Source organism: Strix uralensis, chromosome 5 (assembly GCF_047716275.1).
Source record: "Strix uralensis isolate ZFMK-TIS-50842 chromosome 5, bStrUra1, whole genome shotgun sequence".
NCBI classification, from domain to species: Eukaryota; Metazoa; Chordata; class Aves; order Strigiformes; family Strigidae; genus Strix; species Strix uralensis.
In genome coordinates, this window is record NC_133976.1 from 13,168,077 (window position 1) to 13,191,197 (window position 23,121).

Genomic DNA, 23,121 nt, shown 5'->3' on the forward strand with positions numbered 1-23,121 from the left:
AACTAAATATAAGCACCTTTGCAGTTTGACAGCATGGTTAGCAGGTGGTTTGAATTACTCAGGCCCTTAAGCCTTATCATTATCAAGTCCACTATGGCACTGAAATAAGCCATGTGAATATAACCCTTACAGATTTACTTACAGATTTATTATTTTGTGTAGTAAATAAGTGTTTAAAAGATCATGAAGCAGATTAATTGTAGACAAGCCTTTGAAGCTGTAGAAAATACACATCAAAGATTTGAGTTACCTCTGAATGCCTGGTGTCACTGAGGGTCTTTCTAGTAATGTAAAATGAATAGCAGTATGATACATTTTCATTAGTGAGAATAAATAATATGGATAAATAATATGGATCCAAAGAACATCTAACATGCATCTCATATAACTCTGTCAGCTTTAACAAAAATAGCTGTATGGTTTTGAAAGACATCCTCACAAGGAGGAATATATAATGCTATATAATGTATTGTATGAATGGTTTACTTTGTAAAATTTCCAAAACTTTCAAAAATATCATTCTACATTTAGGTCATGTGCTTGACAGTGTGTCTTTTGTCTTATTAATAGGCACCACAAGGCCACATAAGGAGGGGGAAGTCCCTGGTGTGGACTATATTTTCATCACTGTTGAAGATTTTATGGAATTGGAGAAAAGTGGTGCTCTCTTAGAAAGTGGAACATATGAAGGTAAGCACGCTTTTACTGCTAAATCTGTCTCATCTTTCCATTATGCTTTTTTCTAATTTAATGGAATTGCACTGGGACATCGCATTACAAATGTGTCATTGCTACTGTATTCAGAAATTTGTGATGAGCCATATGGCAATTATGAAAATACTTTCATATGTAAAAGCTAAATGCACATGGGTTCATTGTAGTTTTAGTATATTATACTGGTTAAGAGAAACAGGATAATACATTGCACTTACAGGAAAGAAACACTAGTTCTTTATGTCAAATACTTGAGGAGATTTCCACAGAATTTCAGCAAACATCTTCTTTTCTAACATAGGACAAACAAACTCTACAACAGAAATCAGTTGTAAGGCTGACACTTCTCCTTTGCATGTGTGATCCTGCAAATACCAATCTATATCAGAGGTTGAAACCTCACTATTTAAGTAAAACAGGAAGGATTTCTTATGTCATGTCTTATGGGCTTTGTAAAGTTATTGAAAAGAACTCATTAATTTTGTAATGTGACAGAGGAATAGGAACTATCCTAATGACTGTATTAGAAAATGTCTGTATATGGGGCAAAGAGCCAGCAGCTTATTGCAGAACAGTGCTTCCCAGGAGAACTGATGATTCATCTGATTTTAAACCTTTTCCAAAACACAACTATCCTGAAAGTGAAACTACTATAAATGGAAGGGCAGTTACAGAGCAGGGGATTTTAATAAAACCAGAATATTGCTATACTATTTTAAACCAAATGCTTCTTAGAAATACACTAGTATTTAAGATAACTGAGTAATGGATAGGTCTTTTTAATGTGATATTCAAAATGACAGGGAACACCCTTTATATGAAAAATATGACCCATACATAAGAGAATACCTGGGGAAGTAGAACCATTTACAGGAAGCAGCCCCATATTTTTCCCTTGTAGCAAAAGAAGCAATGAAGACCTTTTTGTCCTGACTTTGTCCCTGTCAAGGAAAGCATCTGAAGATAAATAAGAAGCTATTCACCCCAAAGAAAATCATTAGCTGTGTTATAAATAGCAGGAAGGAAGGTAATCTTTTCTCACCTAATCAGCACAAAGTACCCATTGGAAAGTAAATAAATTTTCATAAAGAGTTATATCAATACAGAACTTGTAACAAAGATTTCCATTACAGAAGGTCAAATAAAAGAAAATATATCGTCTTTTCCTTTTCTACTATTTTCCCCACTGTCTGACACCTAATGATAGAAGTTGCTAAACATAAATACAAGGACACAACCACAATTTTACATTTATCAGAGATTCATTAAATAACAAGCCTTTCTTGAAGTATCTTTTTGTTACCTTAGGTGTTTGAAACTAACATTAAAGGAGCTTAAGTGTAGCACAAGTCTGTCATTGCTTGACCGTGTAATTTCATTAGTTTGTAGCACGTTTATAGAGATTGAACTGCTAGGGTAAATTAATTCACAGTGCTGTTCTCTCCCTCGAGGGATACTGAGAGGTGTCTTTTAATAGCAGCTACCAGAGCTGAGTGGACAGCAAAGTGAACTATTGGTTGGGGAAGTCTGCATAACTCCTTAAACTGGCCGAGGAGCTAGCTGAAGAGAGGTCCAAAGTCGTGTCTATGAAATGACTGTCACGTCAGTTGCTGATCACAGATGACAAGTTCACTGAGGCCAAGAAATCAGAAACTTAAATGCAAAACAAAATAAACAGGCCAATTTCTGCTAAATCCTGTCTTTGATTCCCAGGTTTCCCAATCACCAGATGTGCATTCTGACAAATAATAGATAATATATTATCTGTCTATTTATTATGGCAAATAATAGGTAACACATTAGAAAATATATCTAGTTTACAGATGTTTCTTCTGTTCTCATACAAAGACGTTTGGGCATGACCTTACAAAGTTACACCCTCCATTTCGTGATTAATTCGTCATGACTGTAGTACCTTCCTCAGGGAAGGATTTTGCTAATCATTCCAACACAGGTTTTCCTGAGCACATTAAGTCTTCAGTGATTAAGTTTACTGGTGACAATTATACCAACCAAAGCAACGAAATTTTCAGTTCCCTCTGCTAAGAGAAGATGATTTTTTAATCTTTCCATAGATCAAGGAACTTATGTGAGCATGCATCTTCTGAGAGATTAATTTTCTCTCCTTATCCACACTGGTTATCAGGCCTCTGAAACAAATCAGCCTTCTTTTTAACGATTCTCAATATTAATAGATAGGTCTTCAGATGTCTTTATTATTTCTTTTTTTGTATTGAAAAAAAAATTTCTGTATTTAATTAAGTTTCTATAGTTTAGCTGAGTCAGTCTGTGCCGATTGGCTAAACATGGTCACTATGTACCAGTTCGTCTCTACCAGAAAAATGTTTTACAAAAGGGATTTCTCATTTAGTTGAGATAAAATGACAGAATCTGTGTATGTGTTTTGTTTTTCACCACATCTTGACTAGAAGGGTTGATTCAGTCCATTTACCTTCTACTCTTATGAATTCTGAAGAGAATAGGAAAAATCCAGGTAAACCAGAGGAGAAGGAGGCCAAGTGGAGACTTACCTGATACTGAGTCTTTGTATTGTTCATTATAACATTCAGTATTGTTGGGAGGGAGGGTATTTTCTCATAATAATGAGAAAACCAGTAAAGACAGAAGCTTTTTGTTCTGGTGCAAGCAAATAATAGTTGTAATTCTAGCCTGGACAGGGTATAATCTAAAAGCGAAACCAGTATATATTCTTAGAAAAGTATAGTTCTGTAGTTTTTTGGTTTTTTTTTTAAGCACACATTATTTTTTAAATTTTAAAATAGATTTTTAATTTATAAAACTTCAGAATTAAAAATAGGATGCTCTTTGACCTCCTTACTACTTAGGCTTTGAATATGCCTTTCTTCGTCTACCAATTTTGTGACAACTGTGAATGACTGTAGTATTCCAAAGTGCTGTAGAAAATCAACAGAATGTTCATGATAAAAACTACAAATCTTTTTTTTTTTACCAGTTTTGCAAATATGAAAATATTTAGTTTCAATAGGATTAAATCTATTACTATTTTGACCTTTTCTATTTATGCCTTTTTGAACAACTGCTGGAAATACCAAGCCATTTTTATAGATATGAATTATTTTAAATATACATAGTGGTACATAAATAGTTGTTGCATGTTTTGCAGCTCACCTGTGGTAAAGTTCCATGGCAATCTAGGTGACACTACTCAATGCAGAATGAGAGAAAGAAGAATACAAGGCTTACTTCCACTCTCACTCAGATTAACAGTCCAAGTCACAGTAACTTCAGTGACATTGTCATTGAGTTCTGAATTTGTAATAAAATTTCAGTGAATTCCACCAAAGCATTGCTATTTGGGTCAGAGAATGTTTGCCTGAGGCACACTAAACTCATTTATTTGGAAGTCTTTGTATAATAGCACAGCCAGATCCTACAGGTTTCACTTTATTTCCTTTTAGCAGAATTCCAAATTACTGTACTGATTAAAGGAATTATGATTTGGCCCAGAATGATAACTTCACTGGAGATAAAACTTGTTTCCAACACAGATACTGAGATAAGGTAAAATAAGTGTAGTTCTGTAGCAGAGGAGGACATGTTCTTGTGCAGAGTGAAAGCCCCCTGCCTCTGTTATGCAGACTCGTGTAGCACAGGAGGATGTGACCTAGCAGAATAATCCACATTCCTTTCCCGGTTTCCAGAATGAAGTTCATAGATGGTCTCTGAATAGACACAATATGTGCAAATCTATAAAACACAGAATAACCAAGCTGTGATGAACAGACACTGTGTGTATATGTGTGTGCTGTCTTTTACAGCTTCTCCAGTAGGAGGGTTGGCTCAGTATGCTGTCATCTCTCTGATATGTCAAAACCTGTATGGAGACTTCATGGATCACTGACTTCAGAGGCTGTTCCCATCTCCTTATTAGATCAGCAAAATTTCTTAGCCAGTGCAACATATCAGTAGACTGAAAATGTACTTGAAATGTATATTGGTTAAGAATGCCAATGCTCATAAACAGAAATGTAACAACTTCAATATTATTTCCAAAACCCAGATATGTTATGGCACATAATTGAAGGTTATGGCAAGAGATCATTATGAAGTATTAATAATGTAAGAATATAAGAGTAATGCATGCTCTGGGTAGAATTGCCTTTTGAAAGTAGTATATGCAGTAGCGGTACCAAAATAACAAGAATTGTTCAGTGTATAAATACTCTAAGAAAAAGAAATGTGTTTGTTGATAATCCATAAGGACATAAATGTTTTTCAAATACACAAACGCAAGAGGGATTTTAGCAGTGAGGAACTCTGTAAGAAACGCAGACATAGAAAAGCTTGTTCATAACTGTTAAAGATGTGGCAAAATTATGAAAATAATTTAATTCAACCAGTACACCTATGAAAAATGTACTAAATAGGACCCTCTTTTTTCTATCAAATTTCTTTTGCCTCAGAAGAGCTCCATAACAGTTGTTTTATAAAAGATATCTTATTCACTATTAATATAAGAATAGTCCTTAATTTATCCAATGAAAAGCAATCATTTTAGTTATTGTGCCATTTATTTAGTCAAAAATCCACTTTTTATCATTTATTTGATTGTTTGGAATTATCTCAAATTCATTCACTGGTTAAAATTCAAAGCTCACTGAAGCTTTTTAACCACTTGCATGATCATGGACTTCCCTTGGTAAAATTCCAGCTGGCTTAAATGGAGACAGAATTTCATCCTTTTTTTTTTTTTTACTGATGGAGTATGATTTGACAGAAGGATGAATGTTAGTTGGAATTTTCTTAATATTCCAGAATTCTGTAATTATTAAGTATTTTACAAAAAGGTTGAATACATCCCATCAGTAAAACCTTAGTGTTCTGCATTACTTATTTATTTGAGGACACAAAACTTATAGTTGTTTTAGGAATAGTTTTAAGGGGTCAGTTTACATGTGTTCAGTTGACTCACCATTATCATGAGCTGCTCCGGGAAAGTGAATGTGGGTTGAAGCTGAGGTCTTGCCTGTGACTCTTCCCACACACTGGCATGTAAACAAAACTGGGAGGTGCTCTGATTCCATTCACCTGGAGAGAGTCGTCATACCCAAGACATACATTTTTACACAGGCTGTCACTTCATCTCTTAAGCCAAATTTAGCCTAAAACCTTCTTAATGATCTAAACCTTTCTGTTCAGCTAATACATTTTCAATTAACATTTCATTTTACTATCTGTAAATTTAAAATATGAGTTAAGGACTGCTCCATGTAGGCAATGGAGTTTTTAATTACTGCATTCTGGTGACAATGGTTTTATAAAGAGGTGGTGTTGATTCAGTAGTTTTGATTCCATTCTTCCATGTAAAAAAATTGTAAGGAATTCAAAATTCCACCCACTTTCTGTGTGTAGCATTCCCTTATGAGCAGGACGTCCTGAACACTCTACAGCAGAGGGATACAAAGGAAAGGAATCAAAATAAAGATAATAAAATACTACCCTCCTAAGACCTAAACACAGGTAATTAAAATGGTAAACATTTAAGATGGTAAACAAAGGAATCATGAGGGTAAATATATATAGAGATAGAAATGGAAGTAGTCCTTCAAAAGTCATGTCTTTTAACAGCAGAAAGTGTTTTCAAGCGCTTAGACAAATGAAATGAGATACTTTATAGTAAACATCACATTCCTGTTGGAAGTGCCTCTTGAAGTGGTAGATCCCATATCTATATGATGTCCACTTCTCATCACTGCATTCAGAGAACATGTAAATGTGAGTATATCAACATTTAGGTCAAAAAATAGGAGAAGAAATCTTAAACAGAGTCAGTGACTTCGTGATCTGATTGAGTTTTTGTACCTGTTCTATTTTACAGGCTTTGTTGTGTTTCCTCCCTTACCTTTGGGGCAGAGGAGGAAGTTGAATCTCATCATTAAATATGAAATGCAAAGAACTAATTATTTTTTTCTTAAAAAATAAAGTGGGAAACAGAGCCCTCAAAAATGTAAATGCTCAGAAGCTCAAAAATGTAATGCTAGTGGATATATCAACATGTATGAGGAATCCTGTTTACATTTGTTAATGCATTCTAAGGCACAAAACATCATATTTACTTCTTTTTTTTTTTAAAGTTTATTTAAATATGTTGTCATTTTCTCAGGGAAGTAATAAGGAAGGAATCAAAACTGAATAAGTATGATTTCCCTTTTTTATGAAAAACAACTGCTTTTAAAAATCATACTATTGCAATATAAAGAGTGACTTTCATAACTTCTGCAGTGCCTTTTTAAACTTGCTGAAATGTAGGATTAGTGTGACAGAAAGTATCCCTCTCTGTTGTGAATTGGAGGTTCCTTATTTTAATACTTTAATAACTGTGGTATTCCTGCTCTGTGGTTGCTACTATCTTAGGAAATCAGGCCTTCTTCTTAGCATCAAGAGACAGGAACACTGGTGACATCAAAACACTAACTGTTGCAAGTGATGCTGCTTGCCTCCTGCTGCCGGGGCTGTCAGGTGAGGCAGTAGTCCACAGTCCTGCTGTGGTTCTCTCACTCCTGCAGCTTGGGCTTTTCCCCCTTTTCTGCAATAAAGCTTATGGTTAGGGGGTTGCTGCCCCCATGTGGGTCCCACAGCAGGTCACCATCCTCCATAGCAGACTGGTGGCACTTCAACCAAGCTGCTAGCTGGGGAAAGCTTACAGAGAGCTGAGGCTGCAGGCCATTATAACAGACAAATACTATTCTCTCAGAAATATGGAAGATACAGTCAGTTTTGGCCTACTGCAAGGATACAAGCAATAAGTGACATGCAGATGTTCATCATAATATAGCATGAAGAAGTGGCACTTGGGCCACGTGTGTCAGGATAGACCAAACCCCCTCCCACAGGCATCCAAAAAGTAGAAGCTTATGTGACTACAGTTTTATGTGTGAAATTAGAAGAGTGGAACCATTCTGCCTTTAAACACACAACATCCTGATGCAAAGATGTGATGCCTCCTTCATCCTGTGCACTTCCAGAGAAATCAAAGAGATCACCAGCTTCTCCATGGCTTCTAACAGGGTTCAGCTCAAAGAAAACCAACACCCATTGCAATTGTCTCTGTCTTCAGGAGCATCTTTCTGCTTAGAGCCCCTGCCCAGTAGATGGTTGTATCAAGGATGGCCATGGATAGACTTGATCTGTGTGGGGGCTGAGTAGGCTGTGATTGGGCTGCGCTTGACTGAGCTGTGATGCAGTCAGTTGCTAGACTGAACTCCCTGCCTGGCCTGTCAGATAGCTCAGCTGCCTAAGTAGAGGGTGCTAGGTGGCCAGAGTGGTGTTTCTGACCATTCCAGGGTGCTGGCTGGTGCTCTCCCTGAGTCAATGTGCAATGCCTCTTTCAACCAGTTGTGTCAGGCACAAGGTCAGAGACTAGCCACTGTCACATATGGCTTGGTAGGACCATAATTCTGCTGGCTGGTGCTGTGTAGCTCAGAAGAAATGTTCATGGGCATTCAATTCATCTAATTTGTGTTCTGTTCGAGATTCTGTGGCTACCACAATCAGCAACTTATTGTCAGCTCAGGGTTGCTTTAAATTACATCAGCTGGTAATTTTCCTAAGGAAATTGGATATATGTTCCCCAGGCACAAAAAACTTCTTTGCTTATGTGCGTTACCAGGATGTAGAGCGGGACGAGTTGCCACAGAGCACATATTTTATGGGTTTGTGTGCCCCTGAAAACCTTTCTGCTCAAACAGGCTCACTGAAAGAACTGTCAATGTACTTTATTTTGTATCAAAACTAGATCAACACCAAGAGAATCTCAGCTGCAGAGAAATCAAGAAACACTGCTTTTTTCTGAGCTGAGTTGGCCGTGTGTCAGTTCAGCCCAAGACCTGCCCTATTCTTTACAATTCTGTACAGTCACTACCAGAAAGGTATTAACAAACTGAGTGTCCAGACAAAAGTAATGCAAATTACCAGGAGAGCTGTAGGGAATAAATTTAGAAAACTCATCAGATGGAGCTTTGTTGAGTAATGATTGAGGAGCTCAGAGAATTTAAAATGTGTGAACCCAATGGATGAATAAAGGTAATTCAAAGTTGGGCGAATAAGTAACCAGGCCTAATGTGATGAATCTGGAAAAGGTGAACATTTGGATTTAATATGGGGAACAAATGTTCTCCTACTGATGTGATCTAAATGTTAGAATAACCTCCAGAGATGGAGATCTAAGTTTCATCTCTCAGGAAGTTTAAAAGTAGTTATTAGTAGAAATGTTCCTGTATTAGTTAGAGGGATTAATTAAAGGCTGTAGAATAGTATTATCTACTTCAGTATAGTATTTATTAATGCTGTCTATTTGACACATTAGGTTTTGACCGTGGGGTTTTTTTAATAAAACAGATCACAACCAGTTAATGTGCGCATTTCAGATACATTTCTAACTGAACTTCAACTGTAGTATGTATTGTGCTGTTTTAGTTTAAAAGCAGACTGTATTAGGAAAACGCTGTCAAACTCTGTACAGCTTGAGCTATCAGACTATCACACTGATAAGGCACATTTATCTGTAGTTATTACAAAAGATGTTAAAGAATTTAACATCTCAAATTACAAATCATAATGACATGTCATTTCTCTGGAGAAAAGTTTAGCTACATTGCTCAGTTACAGAGATCTCCCTTTCTTAATACATGCTGGAAAGACACAATGTTTGTTATATCATATGCAGTTTACATGCAATTATCACGTTATTATGTCTTTATGAAGTTCCTCTGGATGAATACTACACATTTATATTTGTGATATTCCTTATTATTTGGCTTCAGATGAGAAACAATCACCTTCCTGTAGAAAATACTATTTTGCTAAATACCATAAACTGCAGTCCAAAAAGTGTTTGGGTGGTTCTTCTTAAAACACATGGAGAAAATCTGAATTGCTACAAGTCTTTCCATTTTGTCAACCTCAGAATTTTCAAAAAATATTGAAGCAGTTTTATTTTCTAAAGACAAGGTATACTAAAACTTCCATAATGCCTTCCTATTAACATCTTTCTATTAATCAAAGGATTATTTTTTTCTGACTATGTTCCCTAAATCTTTCTTGGTTTTTTTGAAGATAGTGTTAACTGCCTTTTCTAGTCTTTGTTCCTTTAATCACCACAGCTTTTCAAACATGATAGAGAGTGTTCCCAAAACAACATCAGTTCATCTTCCCAGCACCTTCAGATGCATCCTATCCAGTCCTATGGACTTGTATATGTCCAGCTGGCCTAATTAGTACCTAATTTGATCCTTCTGTACCATGAGTAGTACCTGTCTCTGCCAGTCTAAGCAAAGACCTGGAAGGCCTGGGATGAGCAGCAGACTTTGCCAGTAAAGGCTGAGGGAGTGAAGACATTGAATCCTTCACTAAGTTATCCTTTTTCTTACATCACTTGGTCACCTACCACATTAGGTAGCAAGCCCATGTTCTCCCCGGTCTTCTTTTTGTGGCTGCTGTGGCTGTAGAAACCTTTTCTGTTGCCCTTGATGTCCTTCAGCAATTTCAACTCTAGCTGTTCTTTGGCTTTCCTCATTCTGACCTGTGTATCCAGGAAACATTGCTGTATTTCTCCTTAGTTGCCTGCCTGCACTTCTGCCTTCCTGACACATCTATATTGAGAAGTTCCCTTGGAGCAAAGCTGACCCTTAGAGTCTTTCCTTGTTTGCACAATGTTCCATAAAAACACAATAGGACTTCTCTATTCTAGCAAGGATTGGGTTGTGGTTTCTTGTATTCCTATTCTTTCAGCAGAAATTGCTTTACATCAAGACATAAAAAATTCCTTTCTACGGCCTTGGGAGGAGTTGTGGTGTTTTGAAATCTCTTTGATTCCTCTATTTCAATAGCAAGGTGTTCTAGGACTTTGCAGTACTGCATGCAACCCTGGTCATGGCTGCTGTGGTGAACTCCAGACAGGTGAACAAAAGTGTGGATCTTGCTGTCTGCTGGCACAAAACAAGGGAATGGGTTGCTTCCTGTCAAGGTGACCTTAAGATAATGAAGGACACTGAGAGAAGCAGGTTGCACCAAGTGTGGAATAATGCAGTATAAGTGTGGGAAGACGGCCTGGACTTGTATGGTTAATGGAAAAGAAGGATCCAGCTACTGATACAGCTTTTTCTGCAATAGAGTTACATTACTTCCCAAGTGAGCTAATTAAAACAAGATAAAAGACTAGCAAAACCCAAGCACTAAAAGAAGTGCTGGTGTTTCAAAGCAAGGCATTTCTGATTAAAAACAAAACAAAAAAACTTTAAAGATATTAAAAACAAACAAACAAAACCTTTCAAGCGTAGGGAAATCCGTATATTGGGTTTACACTTTAAAAAAATAATTACTCTATGTTTTACCTTGTGTAGATGAAAGAAAAAGTAGATCTGCAGGGTTTTTTGGCCAATGGAAGGCTTCCCTTGTATTTCCAGTAAAAGTAATGGAGATACAATCAGAAATCAAGGTCAAATATGCTGGTAGAGTATGCAATATAATAGCTCAGTTGATGACCTACATCTATAGTTATTTTATGTTGTGCATACTGACGAAAACTGCCAAAAATATTGAATAAACCTTAAAAGATCATACTGATGCAGAAGAAACCTATGCCAGCATAAGGAAAATGCAATATATTCAGTACACCAGCACTGAAATTGGTGAAGGAGATGTGCCACAGGATCTGCAAACTGAGTGGCTTTTCAGGATTTAGATTTATCTTTCCAGACTCATTTAAGTGTAAGTCTAAGCTCCCTCAGTCATCACCAGGAAGAGATAAGATGCAACTGAGCCATGACCACAGCATGTTGATATCTGACCTAGTTTAGAGCATCCTCAAGGCTGCTGAAGATCAGAGGAATGCAAAGACAAAAATCTTGCTTTGATCTTAGTTCACCCCCAAATTATGTTACATACTCTATCACTAAATTCAGGACTCCAGGAGAAAAATCTACAATTAACAAAAAAAATAATAAAATCTTTAAGTCCTTCTGAGTTGCATAGTGATGTACCTGATAAGAATAATGAACTTTCAAATCGGTGATAGGGAATCAAATACCCTTTCTTCCTATGGATAGACACATTTGCAGGGTCTTCCACAGACATTGAGGTTGATTGTAGGGGAATGATACAGTTCTTCTCCCTTTGGGCTCTGTGCATATGAATGCGCCCCTAATAAGCATAAAGGTTACAGGAGCTTTAAATGAAAGAACCAAATTGATCTTATTTCTTGTTGCTATTTGTATTTTCATGGTTTCAGAGAACACCAGGCATACACCAGGAACCACTGGCTAGGTGTTACAGAATCAGAGAAAAAGAGAGCCCTTTACCTCAGGAATTTACAATTGCAGCATGAGATGAAGGACAATAGCTGAAAACAGTCAGTAGGAAAAGCAGCTGAATGTCAAGCAGGGGGTCTCCATGGACCAGCAATTTTATTGCTGTCATGACTGTACATAGGAACACTTAGAGATATGAAAGAGCTGTGGAAGAGGTAAAGAGAGGTATCGAAGAGACAATGGGCACAAACAGAAACAGAGGTTCCATCTGAATATCAGAAAACCAAACACTGTGAGAGTGACCAAACACTGGCACAGGTTACCCAGAGAGGTTGTAGAGTCTTCATCTTTGGAGATATTCAGAAGACATGGTCCTGGGCAACCTGCTCCAGGAGACCCTCCTTGAGCAGTGAGGTTGGATGAGATGACCTCTGGAGGTCTCTTCCAACTTCAGCTGTTCTGTGAAATCATAAAGTTGGTGACATCATGGTGTGGTTATAAATAGTTCTTCCAGAGGGTATGTCAGGATCAACAGGGAGATACAAAGAGATTTTGTAGGAGCTGGTGCTAGCAAGAACAAGAAAGGTAAAAGCAAATGCTGAGTTGAGTGAGGAGTTATGCAGGTGGGAAGGTGGAACTAGTATAGAAAATAAGTGAGGAAGGGAGAAGAGGTGGGTGCTGTGATGAATAAAATGGTCCTGGTAAATTAGCCAAAAGTGGCAGAATGAGTGTTTAAAAAATAGGCAAATACAGTGATGATTGAATGGCTCTTACAACTGGGAGTACAGGTCCTCTTACTCTAAGGAGGTGGAAGGTCCCATCACTGGGAAGATCTGGGAATGGTGTAGCTCGCAGCTACCTTCTTTCCCAGTTTAACAAGAAATATGTTATATTAGTTTAACCACATACAAATGGAGAAGCTGAATGATTTTACGGCTTAAAACTTCACTAAGAGAGTTAATTCCCACCTAAAAAATTTTAAAGCATAGCTTCTGGTATGGAACAATATTACTGTCAGCATTTTTAATACATTCTGTTAAAGAGAATTGTATTCAGTCTGGTTCATAATAACCCCAAAAGGATTATTTTAAAGCAAGCTAGTTTACCTTTTTTATATTACAGTAGGCTGCACAGGCTGCTTACTATCACAAAATATCCCATTAACAGTTTTCTATGATAAGGTTTTGAAAGACTTCTAAGGTGCAAGTATTTCTTTCTCCCTTGCCCAGTCTGTGTAAGGCCTGTTAGAGACCTCAAGGCAGAGGATACATGCTGTGGAGCAGAGCCTGCACCACCACTATTTCAAGGAGCTCTTCACTTGCTAGAGATAGATAGACAGAGAATGTGCCAAGGGAAGCAGTATCCTCCTCACCAAGCTGACACTTGGGATATGTCAGACAGAAGTTTGCTTTATGGGTTAGACCTAACCGAAAGCCGCTGGCTGTTGTAACTTCATAATTGAGAGTCCTTTGAGAAAAATTCTGTCTAACCTCCCTGTGGAGATTTTGGTTGCAAGTAGTTGTGTTGGTAATCCCTAGCACAGGTTTCATTGTTGTATTTTTCCCAGCTGTATTTGGATACTAGTCTTCTGAGCATAAAAACTCTGCATCTAAAAGAAATAGAAATAAAATCTCCTGTAGGCTACTGAAATTGTTACTATCTTTGGAAAACCTCTACTTCTCTGTCTGAGACAGGATAAAAATCTCTTGATGGACAAAAATTCAAATTAAAACTCTGATTCAGCTATAAAAAATATGAAAGGAGCCAGATGGTATGAAGATGTGCATGATTATATGCTCAGTGGTGAAATTTAGCTGGAAAGAGAAAGGAAGCAAATCAAAGTGATGGAAATGAAGGAATTCCCCCTATAACACTATTTAACAAATTCCCTTCATAACCTCACCTGGCAGTGCCTTTGCAGTATCAGCCCCCAGCCTTTGCTACCTCATTGCGACCCCCACATTGAGGGGTTACTGTCAATGTTAGGGTGGGTTCTTCTAGCTAATGGAAGAACCTAGAGATGAGGAGAGTACGCTTGGCTGGTTAGGGTAAAGCAAAGGTATTGTTTAGCCATCCATAGGAGGTATGGGGCTGTTGCTTTTCCTTACTGGGATTGTACTTACGAGTAAGGTAGAAACCTCTAACAGGAACATAGTCAACAGGAGGTGCTTTGTGTCACGAGGAGGCTAAGCTGACTACAGCTCAGTAACCCTCTTGCCTTACTCTTTAGTGCAAGCTCAGAGAAACAAGGAGAAGGAATTTTTTAGGGGCTGTGAGGTGGAAAGTTGGTGTTATCTTCTGCACTGAGGCTTAGGTTGAATCAGTTGGAGCAGAGCCTGCATCTGTGACTTTCTGGGCTTTAAGCTGTCTCTACCTATATTCTGTGTGCTTTTTTGGTTTTAGCAGTTACAAGTAATTTACTGCATCCTAAACTATTTTTGACTCTTGGTACTAGTGATGTTGTCAGTGAAAGTCACATGGAGAAAAAAAGTCACTCCAGGCATAAGATTAAAGGCTGATGTCTTAGGGAAATCATTTTGGTTTCTGAAAGTTCCATCAGCTCCTCATCTTATGTATATAGAGTGTGTGTTTGGAGTGTTTACCTTAATGGCTTGTACAGAGTCTAATTTTTATGTAGTGTCTTCCAATGGTGACATCTTGTATAATCTCAAGACACCCTTTTTTTGAAGTGTGGCAGTCTGATGAGATAAGCAAGATTCAGGAAGAAACCTGCATTACATAGACAGTAAATTTTTCGAGACAGGTTTTTCTCCTTAGAAATGCATTGTTGTTACAGAACACTGTTAATGTATATAAAAACTGGTGTGTGTGTGTGTATTTTGTTTTGTTGTTTTAATTACAGTTTGCAGTTTCCACTATTTTCAGCACTGCCATAAATTTTCAGTTTGTCAGTATAATCTTTATTTGTAAAAAAGGTTTGGCCAAAGTGTAGTGATATATTTTTATAGTGGTCTTCATGCAGCTGAACTGCAGTTTACAGAATAATTACTTTCCTTTGCTGCTTTATCTCATTCTTTCCACTCCTCATTCTGAGGGTGCTCAGTAATACGTTTGTTTGTGAGACAGCATTTACTTTCAGAAGTGCCATTCCACATAAAACACCAAGGCAAAATAAGGTAAAACAAACCAGCTCTTTCAATGCTTTATTTGTGGTTTTTGATTAGGGAATGAAAAATTCTCCACAGCACCTCTACTTCATTAACTGCAGAAGTTTGCATGATATGTGTTATGAAGACACACAGCATTCAGATAAAAATAAGTATTGAATACCCATCTTTTTCACTGAGCTTTTTATTCTGTACATTCTCACTGTGGAAATGAATCAGGAATTCACCAGGAAAAACAGCATGTGATTGAGAGGTTATTCACACTATGAAATGTTAAGTGTTTAGCTTAATGCTCTTAATCACCCCCTAGAGGCATTAAATTCTCTCTATTCTCTATATTGAGAATTTCAGTTCTTAACTTTGGGTGCACTAAATCACAAGGCACGTGCTGAAGGTGTTAAGTAGATGAGGTGAACACTCTTCTACAGCTAAAGACTTGTTTAAGATCCCAGAAGAGGGACTGTACTCCAGGGTGGATGATCAAACAGGACAGTGAAATGCATCAGTGTTTTAGTCTACTGGGTACAGATACAGAGATGAGCTACCATATTCATCAGTAGCCCTAATGAGCATAATTTTAGAGGAAGTCAGCTCTAAAATTCCCTAGGATTGCAAAAGAAGCCTGACAGGTAGGGGTCAGGTTCCAGGTTTACTCATATCACTAAACCTGATATTACTCAGTGCCACCCACTTTGACATTATATAGCTATCTGCTCTCTGACAAAAAGATTGCCACAGTCTGTCTGCTTTTCTTGTCTGGCACAGACTATTAAACGGTCATTGTCAAGATCACAGACTCACAGAATTATTAGGTTGGAAGGGGCCTCTTCAGATCGTCTAGTGACTAGCTTTGTGAATGAGAGGAGGGCAGCAAATGTTTTCTACATGGTCTTTAGTAAGACTTTTGACGCTGTTTCCAACAACACCCTCATAGACAAGTTGACAAAATATGAATTAGATAAGTGAAATGTATGGTGGATTGAAAACTGGCTGAACAGCCAGGTCCAGAGGGTTGTGATCAGTGGTACAAAGTCAAGTTGGAGGTGAGCCACTAGTGGTGTATCCCAGGAATTGAGGCCAATACTGTTCCTCAAGCATGTTCATTAATGATCTAGACAATGGGACAATGCACCCTCAACAAGTTCACAGATGATACAAAATCGGGAGTGGCTGGTACACCAGATGGTTGTGCTGCCATTTAGATGGACCTGGACAGGCTAGAGAATTAGGCTGAGAGGAAACTCATGAAATTCAGCAAAAAGAAATGCAAAGTTTTGCACCTGGGGAAGAATAACTCAATGCACAAGTACATTGTCCCCAGCCAGAGCTCCAGGCATTCCAGCTGCAGTTTCACACAAAGGTCAACATTCCACTCACCTTCCCAGCCTGTCTTTCCAAAAGAGCCTGTATCCAACCATTGCAGAAATCTAGATGTGTGAGTTACACCATCATGTCTCCATTAGCTCGTTGACTATAACTGCACATAGACTTATAATTCCTCCTGTTGGTTCCCCATGCTGCATCCATTAGTGTCAAAGTATTTCAGAGAAGCACCCAGGCGTGCTCATTCACCAGAACAGTCTCAAGAGCTTTCCCCACAAGATTGTTCCACAGGTACTTCCTTCTTTATACACCTATGCTTGAAGTGATACCACTTCATCATTGTTTTGTTGATTGCTGTGTCCTTTCTTTTCCCATCTCCTCTGGCTCTTAGCTTGCCTATCCCATCCACAGTTTGCTCACTTGCTTGTTGAGGAATCTCTACCTCTCCTGTAATTCCTAGTTTAAAGCTCTCAGTTTGGCCATCCTGTTGGCACACATTGTATGCTTCTGGTTACATGCTTTAGCCACAAGAACCTCCTCCCTCATCCAGCATCATTGCTAAGAAACAGATTCCAGCTTTCTGCTGTTGTAAACTTACCAAGATCTGTCCCACAGTCACAGAATATCCCAGAAATACTGGTCTAGAAAATTTCTTGCCTTCTGCCTTATAAGCCCACACCATTCACTTTTATGTCAGTACTGGATTTCCTTTACATGAATCTTTGCTTTGGTAGCAAATCGAGGCCTAAACTTAATTGTCCTTTCCATTTTTAAGATACCTTTGGATATTAATGATATCCAAAGTAGTTCCCATGTGGGACTGGAAGATATTACACATGACCTGTAAGTTTTGCACTTTTCTGGAACAGTTCCTAGAGGCTACACAGGATAGCCTACAATGTCCAAAACGGCATTAAAAATGATGTTTAAGTACCAATTCATTTTTCGTTTCAGTCTTACATCACCCCTTACAAATGTAGCATCTTTGTGTTCTGCCTCATCCTTGTTCTGCTAAGATGAACCAACCATGTTATTTTAGTCTCTTCCTATACAAGAGTCCAAGTAAAACTCTCAAACTGAAGAGAGATCAGGTTACCATGTCTCTTCTTCAAAGTGTGTTTTAAAGCCCTACATAGTTTTGAGGCAGAATAATGGCCCAATGTGTTCTTGGATATTTTTCCCTCTTTCCTAAATATTGATATTTTATTTGCCATTCTTCAAATGTAAAAAATATCCTCACTACTAGTCCAAGAGGTCATGTACTGGTTTTCTGCAATGTTATCCCTGTTTTGAGAACACTGAACTCTTCTTTGCCATTCTTTTTTGCTCCCACATTCTGCAACATATAATTGCAGATATGTTAGTTCCTTTTCAATCATGGAAAATAACTGTAAAGAATAATAAACAGGAGAGTGACTTTCAATAGCAGAAGTGGATTAAGAATCAATTACCAACTTGTTCCCTGTGTTCTTTTTCTGTAAACTCCCCCAAAACTTCATGCTAAATCTTCTCCTTTCTCTGTTGAGCCCCTGATGGCTGGAATTGAAGGAAAAGCAAATGAGTATCTGTCTTTCAGTCTGAAATACATGCTGAAAAACTCAGGGGAGCAAAATTATGATGTCTTGCTGCTCAGACATGAATGGTTTCTATCAGCACTATCTTCCTTTCTACTTCTACATTGGCATTGCTCAAGGAGTGTCTGCAAAAGTAGATATTTCAATCAGTAGGAGTCCAAAAATAAATGCTCTAACCATAATCATTGCAGGTATAACTAAATCTTGTTTATGTATTTGATTACCCCTGGCTGGCTCACCTTCTGGCAAGGAAAACTCGTCATTTCAATAGGGGGAGAAAAGAAATGCTTTAAAACAATATCCTAAATAATAGCACAAACCAGAGAATAGTTCACTTAATCATTAGTCTTACCTATCAGATGTCTGAATATTTATGATAATTTACATACTTTTCATTTGTAATCAGTCACTTGAGGAATCGAATACATGACTGCTTCATAGAATGCTATTTTTTCTCATTTTCCTTAACATGAACAGACTAAAATTAAATGGAATGATAGAAAGGAGAGCTGGTTAAGGCTTGTCAGGTCATTGAGGTTGTCTGCCTGCCAATGAAGCTATGTTGCCTGCGGTATATGCAGGTGCATTGTTTCAGTCTAATTTTAAATGACTCATACAGTGAAGCTCCTTGCACCACCTCCCTTGGGAGACAGCTCTGTAATCTAACATCCTAACAGTGAGAAAAGGCTTCCTGATACTTGGCTGGAGATTTCCTTTTGTGCAGCATGAACCCACTGTTTCTATTTGTATCCACTGAGGCCATTTTAAATCATTTTTCTTCTTAATCTGGATTTTACCATCCTAAAAGAGGTAATGATCATATTCCTTCCTGATTTCTCCCACCCTGCATCCTGACTTGTAATTTCTTCAGTCTATTACCAAAATATTCCTAAGTACTTTCTAAGTATTCCTAGAATCAGTGCATGTATGCTGATGTTATTCTTTCCTGATATGCTTTTTTTTCTTTTTACTTGTTTTTGGAACTGAGATGCTTTGAATTCTGGACCCAAGGTGTAAATTACCAACATGTCATTTCACTGCAGCTCTTCCAGTCAGTGCTCACTGTCTTCTCTCCACCAGCTTCATTACTTTAACACTCTCCTCACTAGCATGAGGACAGGGTTGCCATATGTAACCTGAGACCTCATCTCAAAACATCACAGGCAGGGAGAAGAGGAACCAAGCTGAAAAAAGTAAATGGAAAAGCTGAAAAAAAATGAGTATTTGCAGATTAAATCAGAGGGAGTAAGACAGTATTAAAATTAAATATTCTTTGGGAGTGATGGGAAATTGCAGGATGTTTCGTCTGGAAGAAACCAAAACTTTGAGGTATCACAAATTTATGTAGGATGACTGGAAATTAAGTAGATAAAATAAGGTGGAAGAAAATGAACCTGGACTTCTTCTTACAGCAGCAAGTATTTTATTTTTTTTTTCCAGGAAACAAATCACACAGAAAGCTATCCCATCTGTGCTTTATTTCATATTAGACACACAAGTCTATGGGGCCAGATGGGATCCACCCAAGGGTACTGAGGGAACTGGCAGAAGTGCTCACAAAGCCACTTTCAATCATTTATCAGCAGTCCTAGCTAACTGGGGAGGTCCCAGTTGACCGGAAGTTAGCAAATGTGACACCCATCTACAGGAAGGGCCAGAAGGAGGATCTGGGGAACTACAGGTCTGTCAGCCTGACCTCAGTGCCAGGGAAGGTTATAGAGCAGATTATCTTGAGTTATATCATGCAGCATGTACAGGACAACCAGGTGATCAGGCCCAGTCAGCATTGGTTTACGAGAGGCATGTCCTGCTTGACAAAGCTGATCTCTATGACAAGGTGATGCACTTACTGGATGAGGAAAAGTCTGTGGCTGTTGTCTACCTGGATTTTAGTAAAGCCTTTGACACCATTTCCCACAGCATTCTGCTGGACAAACTGCTCATGGATTGGACAGGTGTATTCTTCCCTGGGTAAAAAACTGGCTGGATGGCCAGGCCCAAAGAGTTGTGGTGAAGGTGGTTAAATCCAGTTGGCAGCCGGTCACAAGTGGTATTCCCCAGGGCTTAGTATTGGGCCCAGTTCTGTTTAATATCTGGATGAGGGGATCGAGTGCACCCTCTGTAAGTTTGCAGATAGCACCAAGTTGGGCCGAAGTGTTGATCCACTTGAGGGAAGGAAGGCTCTACAGAGGGATCTGGACAAGCTGGATCAATGGGCTGTGGCCAGTTGTATGAGGTTCAACAAAGCTCAGTGCTGGGTCCTGCACTTGGGTCACAACAACCCCATGCAGTACTACAGGCCTTCAGAAGAGTGGCTGGAAAGCTGTATGATGAAAAGGACCTGGGGGTGTTGATTGACAGCAGCTCAATTTAAGCCATCAGTGTGCCCAGTTGGCCAAGAAGGCAAATCATATCCAAACTTGTATCAGAAATAATGTGGCTAGCAGGACTAAGGAAGTGATCATCCCCCAGTACTCAGTACTGGTGAGGCCACACACTGAATACTGTGTTCAGTTTGGGGCCCCTCACGGCAAGAAAGACATTGAGGTGCTGGAGGGTGTCCAAAGAAGAGCAACAGAGCTGGTGAAGGGTCTGGAGCACAAGTCTTATGAGGAGCAGCCGAGGGAACTGGGGTTGTTTAGCCTGGAGTAAAGGAGGCTGAGGGGAGACCTTATTGCTCTCTACAACTACCTGAAAGGAGGTGGGTGTCAGTTTCTTCTCCCAAGTAACACGTGATAGAACGAGGGGAGATGGCCTCAAATTGCGCCAGGGGAGGTTTAGATTGGATATTAGGAAAGATTTCTTCACCAAAAAGGTTGACAGGGACTGGAACAGGCTGCCCATGGAAGTGGTTGAGTCACCATCCCCAGAGGTATTTAAAAGATGTGATGCTTAGGGACATGGTTTAGTGGTCGACTTGTCGGTGTTAGGTTAACAGTTGGACTTGATGATCTTAAAGGTCTTTTCCAACCTGAACTATTAAATGATTCTATGATTAGAATTGATTTAGAAAGTCCTTGTGTTCTGTGGCACAGATCAAGTTAATGGTGCTCGAGTCCTCCCGGCCTCTTCACTCAAGGCTGCTGCTCAGAGGAATGGGGTCCTGCAGGAAGACTGCCTGTCCTCCCCTCCAAAAAGGCTGGGAAAAGGACTCCCTGACCACAGAGGCAGCCTGGAAGCTTCACACTCCACACTAGGCCTTCCTTGTACCTCCAGCGGGGCTTGGATATCAGCTATAATGACTTATTAATAACTTTACTTTATGCCAGCAATTTTCCCCTGATATATTGTATTTGCAAGTCAAATCAAGTACAGCATATGTCCTTTCTGTCTCTTGGCTAGAATTAGTTCTTTTCGTCCTTTGCTGACGCGATCTTTTTCCTGCACACCTTCACTGACTTGTGGCTCCTTCCTTGGCACATTCTTGTTCTTGTTTTCATTGCAGCAAATATATGTCATTCCTGGAGGAGCTTTCTTACCCATTTATTTTATTAGTTCCTCAGGGATGATTCTTGATGGTACAAAGTACCCCTTTGCAACTTTTAAGCTTCCCCAGCCTTCTTCCAACTAAAGGGCTTCAATGGTGCCTTATGAAGAACCATAAGGACTAAATATGGAAACCATTTCTTAATAAATGTAATCAACAGCTCACCACCATCTTCAAATACTCCAGTTTTCACCAGTTCATTGATCATTTTCTCTTGCTTTTGTTATTTGTACTTTATAGACTCTGCAGTTTTCTATCTGTTCTGGTACTTGTGTGGTACACTTTGCAATATCTTTTCCTGTAGAAAACTTATGAACTTTTTTGAAAATCTGTGTTTAAGATATATTTTTACACAACAGATACATTCCGGAACAGTCCCACATGAACCATGAGTAAATAACTGAAAATGAGTATCTTTCACCTATAATTGGAGAGCAAGGATTTCAATTGCAATAAACTAAGATAGCAATAAGTTCAGTAAAATAGACATCAATGAGGCTGAGATAATATTGCTTCTGAAGCACAGCAGTAAAATGAGATTTTAAACATATGTGTGAAAAGGGAACTATATCTGAGCACTTTGTCTCCTGCTATCCAAGGCAATTCATTTAGGTTCCAGGCAAATCAAACTTGCCCTAGTAGGAAAACATGCTTCTTTTTTTCCCCCAAACAACATCATTTTTTAAATAACTAAAATGACAACAGCAGAATAAAAGGCAAACAAGTGAGTAAAGAAAGGAAAGATACAGAAAGGAGGATGTATAGACATAACCTGTAAGGTTCCAAAAAGGTCAAGAGACTAGAAAAACCTTCTTACAAGAGACAAGATAAAAAATAGTGTATCTGAAGGAACCGAAACACTTATTTGTGAGATACATACAATACTTTTGAAAATGTCAGGAGTTTGATTAAAACTTTGGTTGCATATAAGGTAATATTTTTCTATCATTAATCATGATTATGATATAAGTTAATTTTAATGAATTTATACAGTAAAAGCATTAAGGCTTGAATTGTTTTAATTGTTTATTGAATTAAAGACTTCTTACACTAAAACATATTTGCTGATATATTCAAATCAGCAAAACATTCTCGAAAAGATGTAGCTTATGTTAGCAAGAGAGGTTTTATAAGGACAGAACTCCCACTGATTCCTTGCATAAGATAAACTATCCCAACAAAAACCGTTCTTTCCTGGTATAAATATGTCCAGTCTGGGGCTTTTGCCAATGCAGTCATGTTAGTTGAGGGGGCTGTGAGGGATATTTTTTCATACTCCCAATCCAGTTACTGTGACAAAAATTTTGATTAGTCTTCAGTCATTTCACAATTAAGGGAAAAATTAAGAAATGTAGGTGATCTTCCTCTGCCTGTTCTGAGGAGGGTATAGGAGCATCATCTTAGCGTCTACTTAACGAGATCCAGTTAATTAGCGAAGGCGAGCCTGGAGAGGGATTCAGCTGATCAGCCACTAGGTGTCAACTTCAGGCTGAAATGAATCATTCCCTCATCTCCACAGACAGTGTCGGGCCAGGGAATCCAGTTGCTTAAACAAAGGTGTTTAGTATCATTTGGAAAAACAGACTGTCTTCGCACTAGCAGGCAGT

At 38.5% G+C, this 23,121-nt stretch overlaps 1 protein-coding gene across 10 annotated transcripts in view; it reads left to right on the forward strand.

The window, feature by feature from the left end:
• The window catches only part of MAGI2 (membrane associated guanylate kinase, WW and PDZ domain containing 2), a 763,738-nt gene that overhangs the window by 458,910 nt on the left and 281,707 nt on the right, over nt 1-23,121 (forward strand). For all 10 annotated transcript variants that reach the window (XM_074869887.1, XM_074869888.1, XM_074869878.1 and 7 more), the window contains one exon: nt 571-690. In XM_074869887.1, the coding sequence (XP_074725988.1) occupies nt 571-690 (120 nt within the window). The remainder of the gene's footprint in view (nt 1-570; nt 691-23,121) is intronic.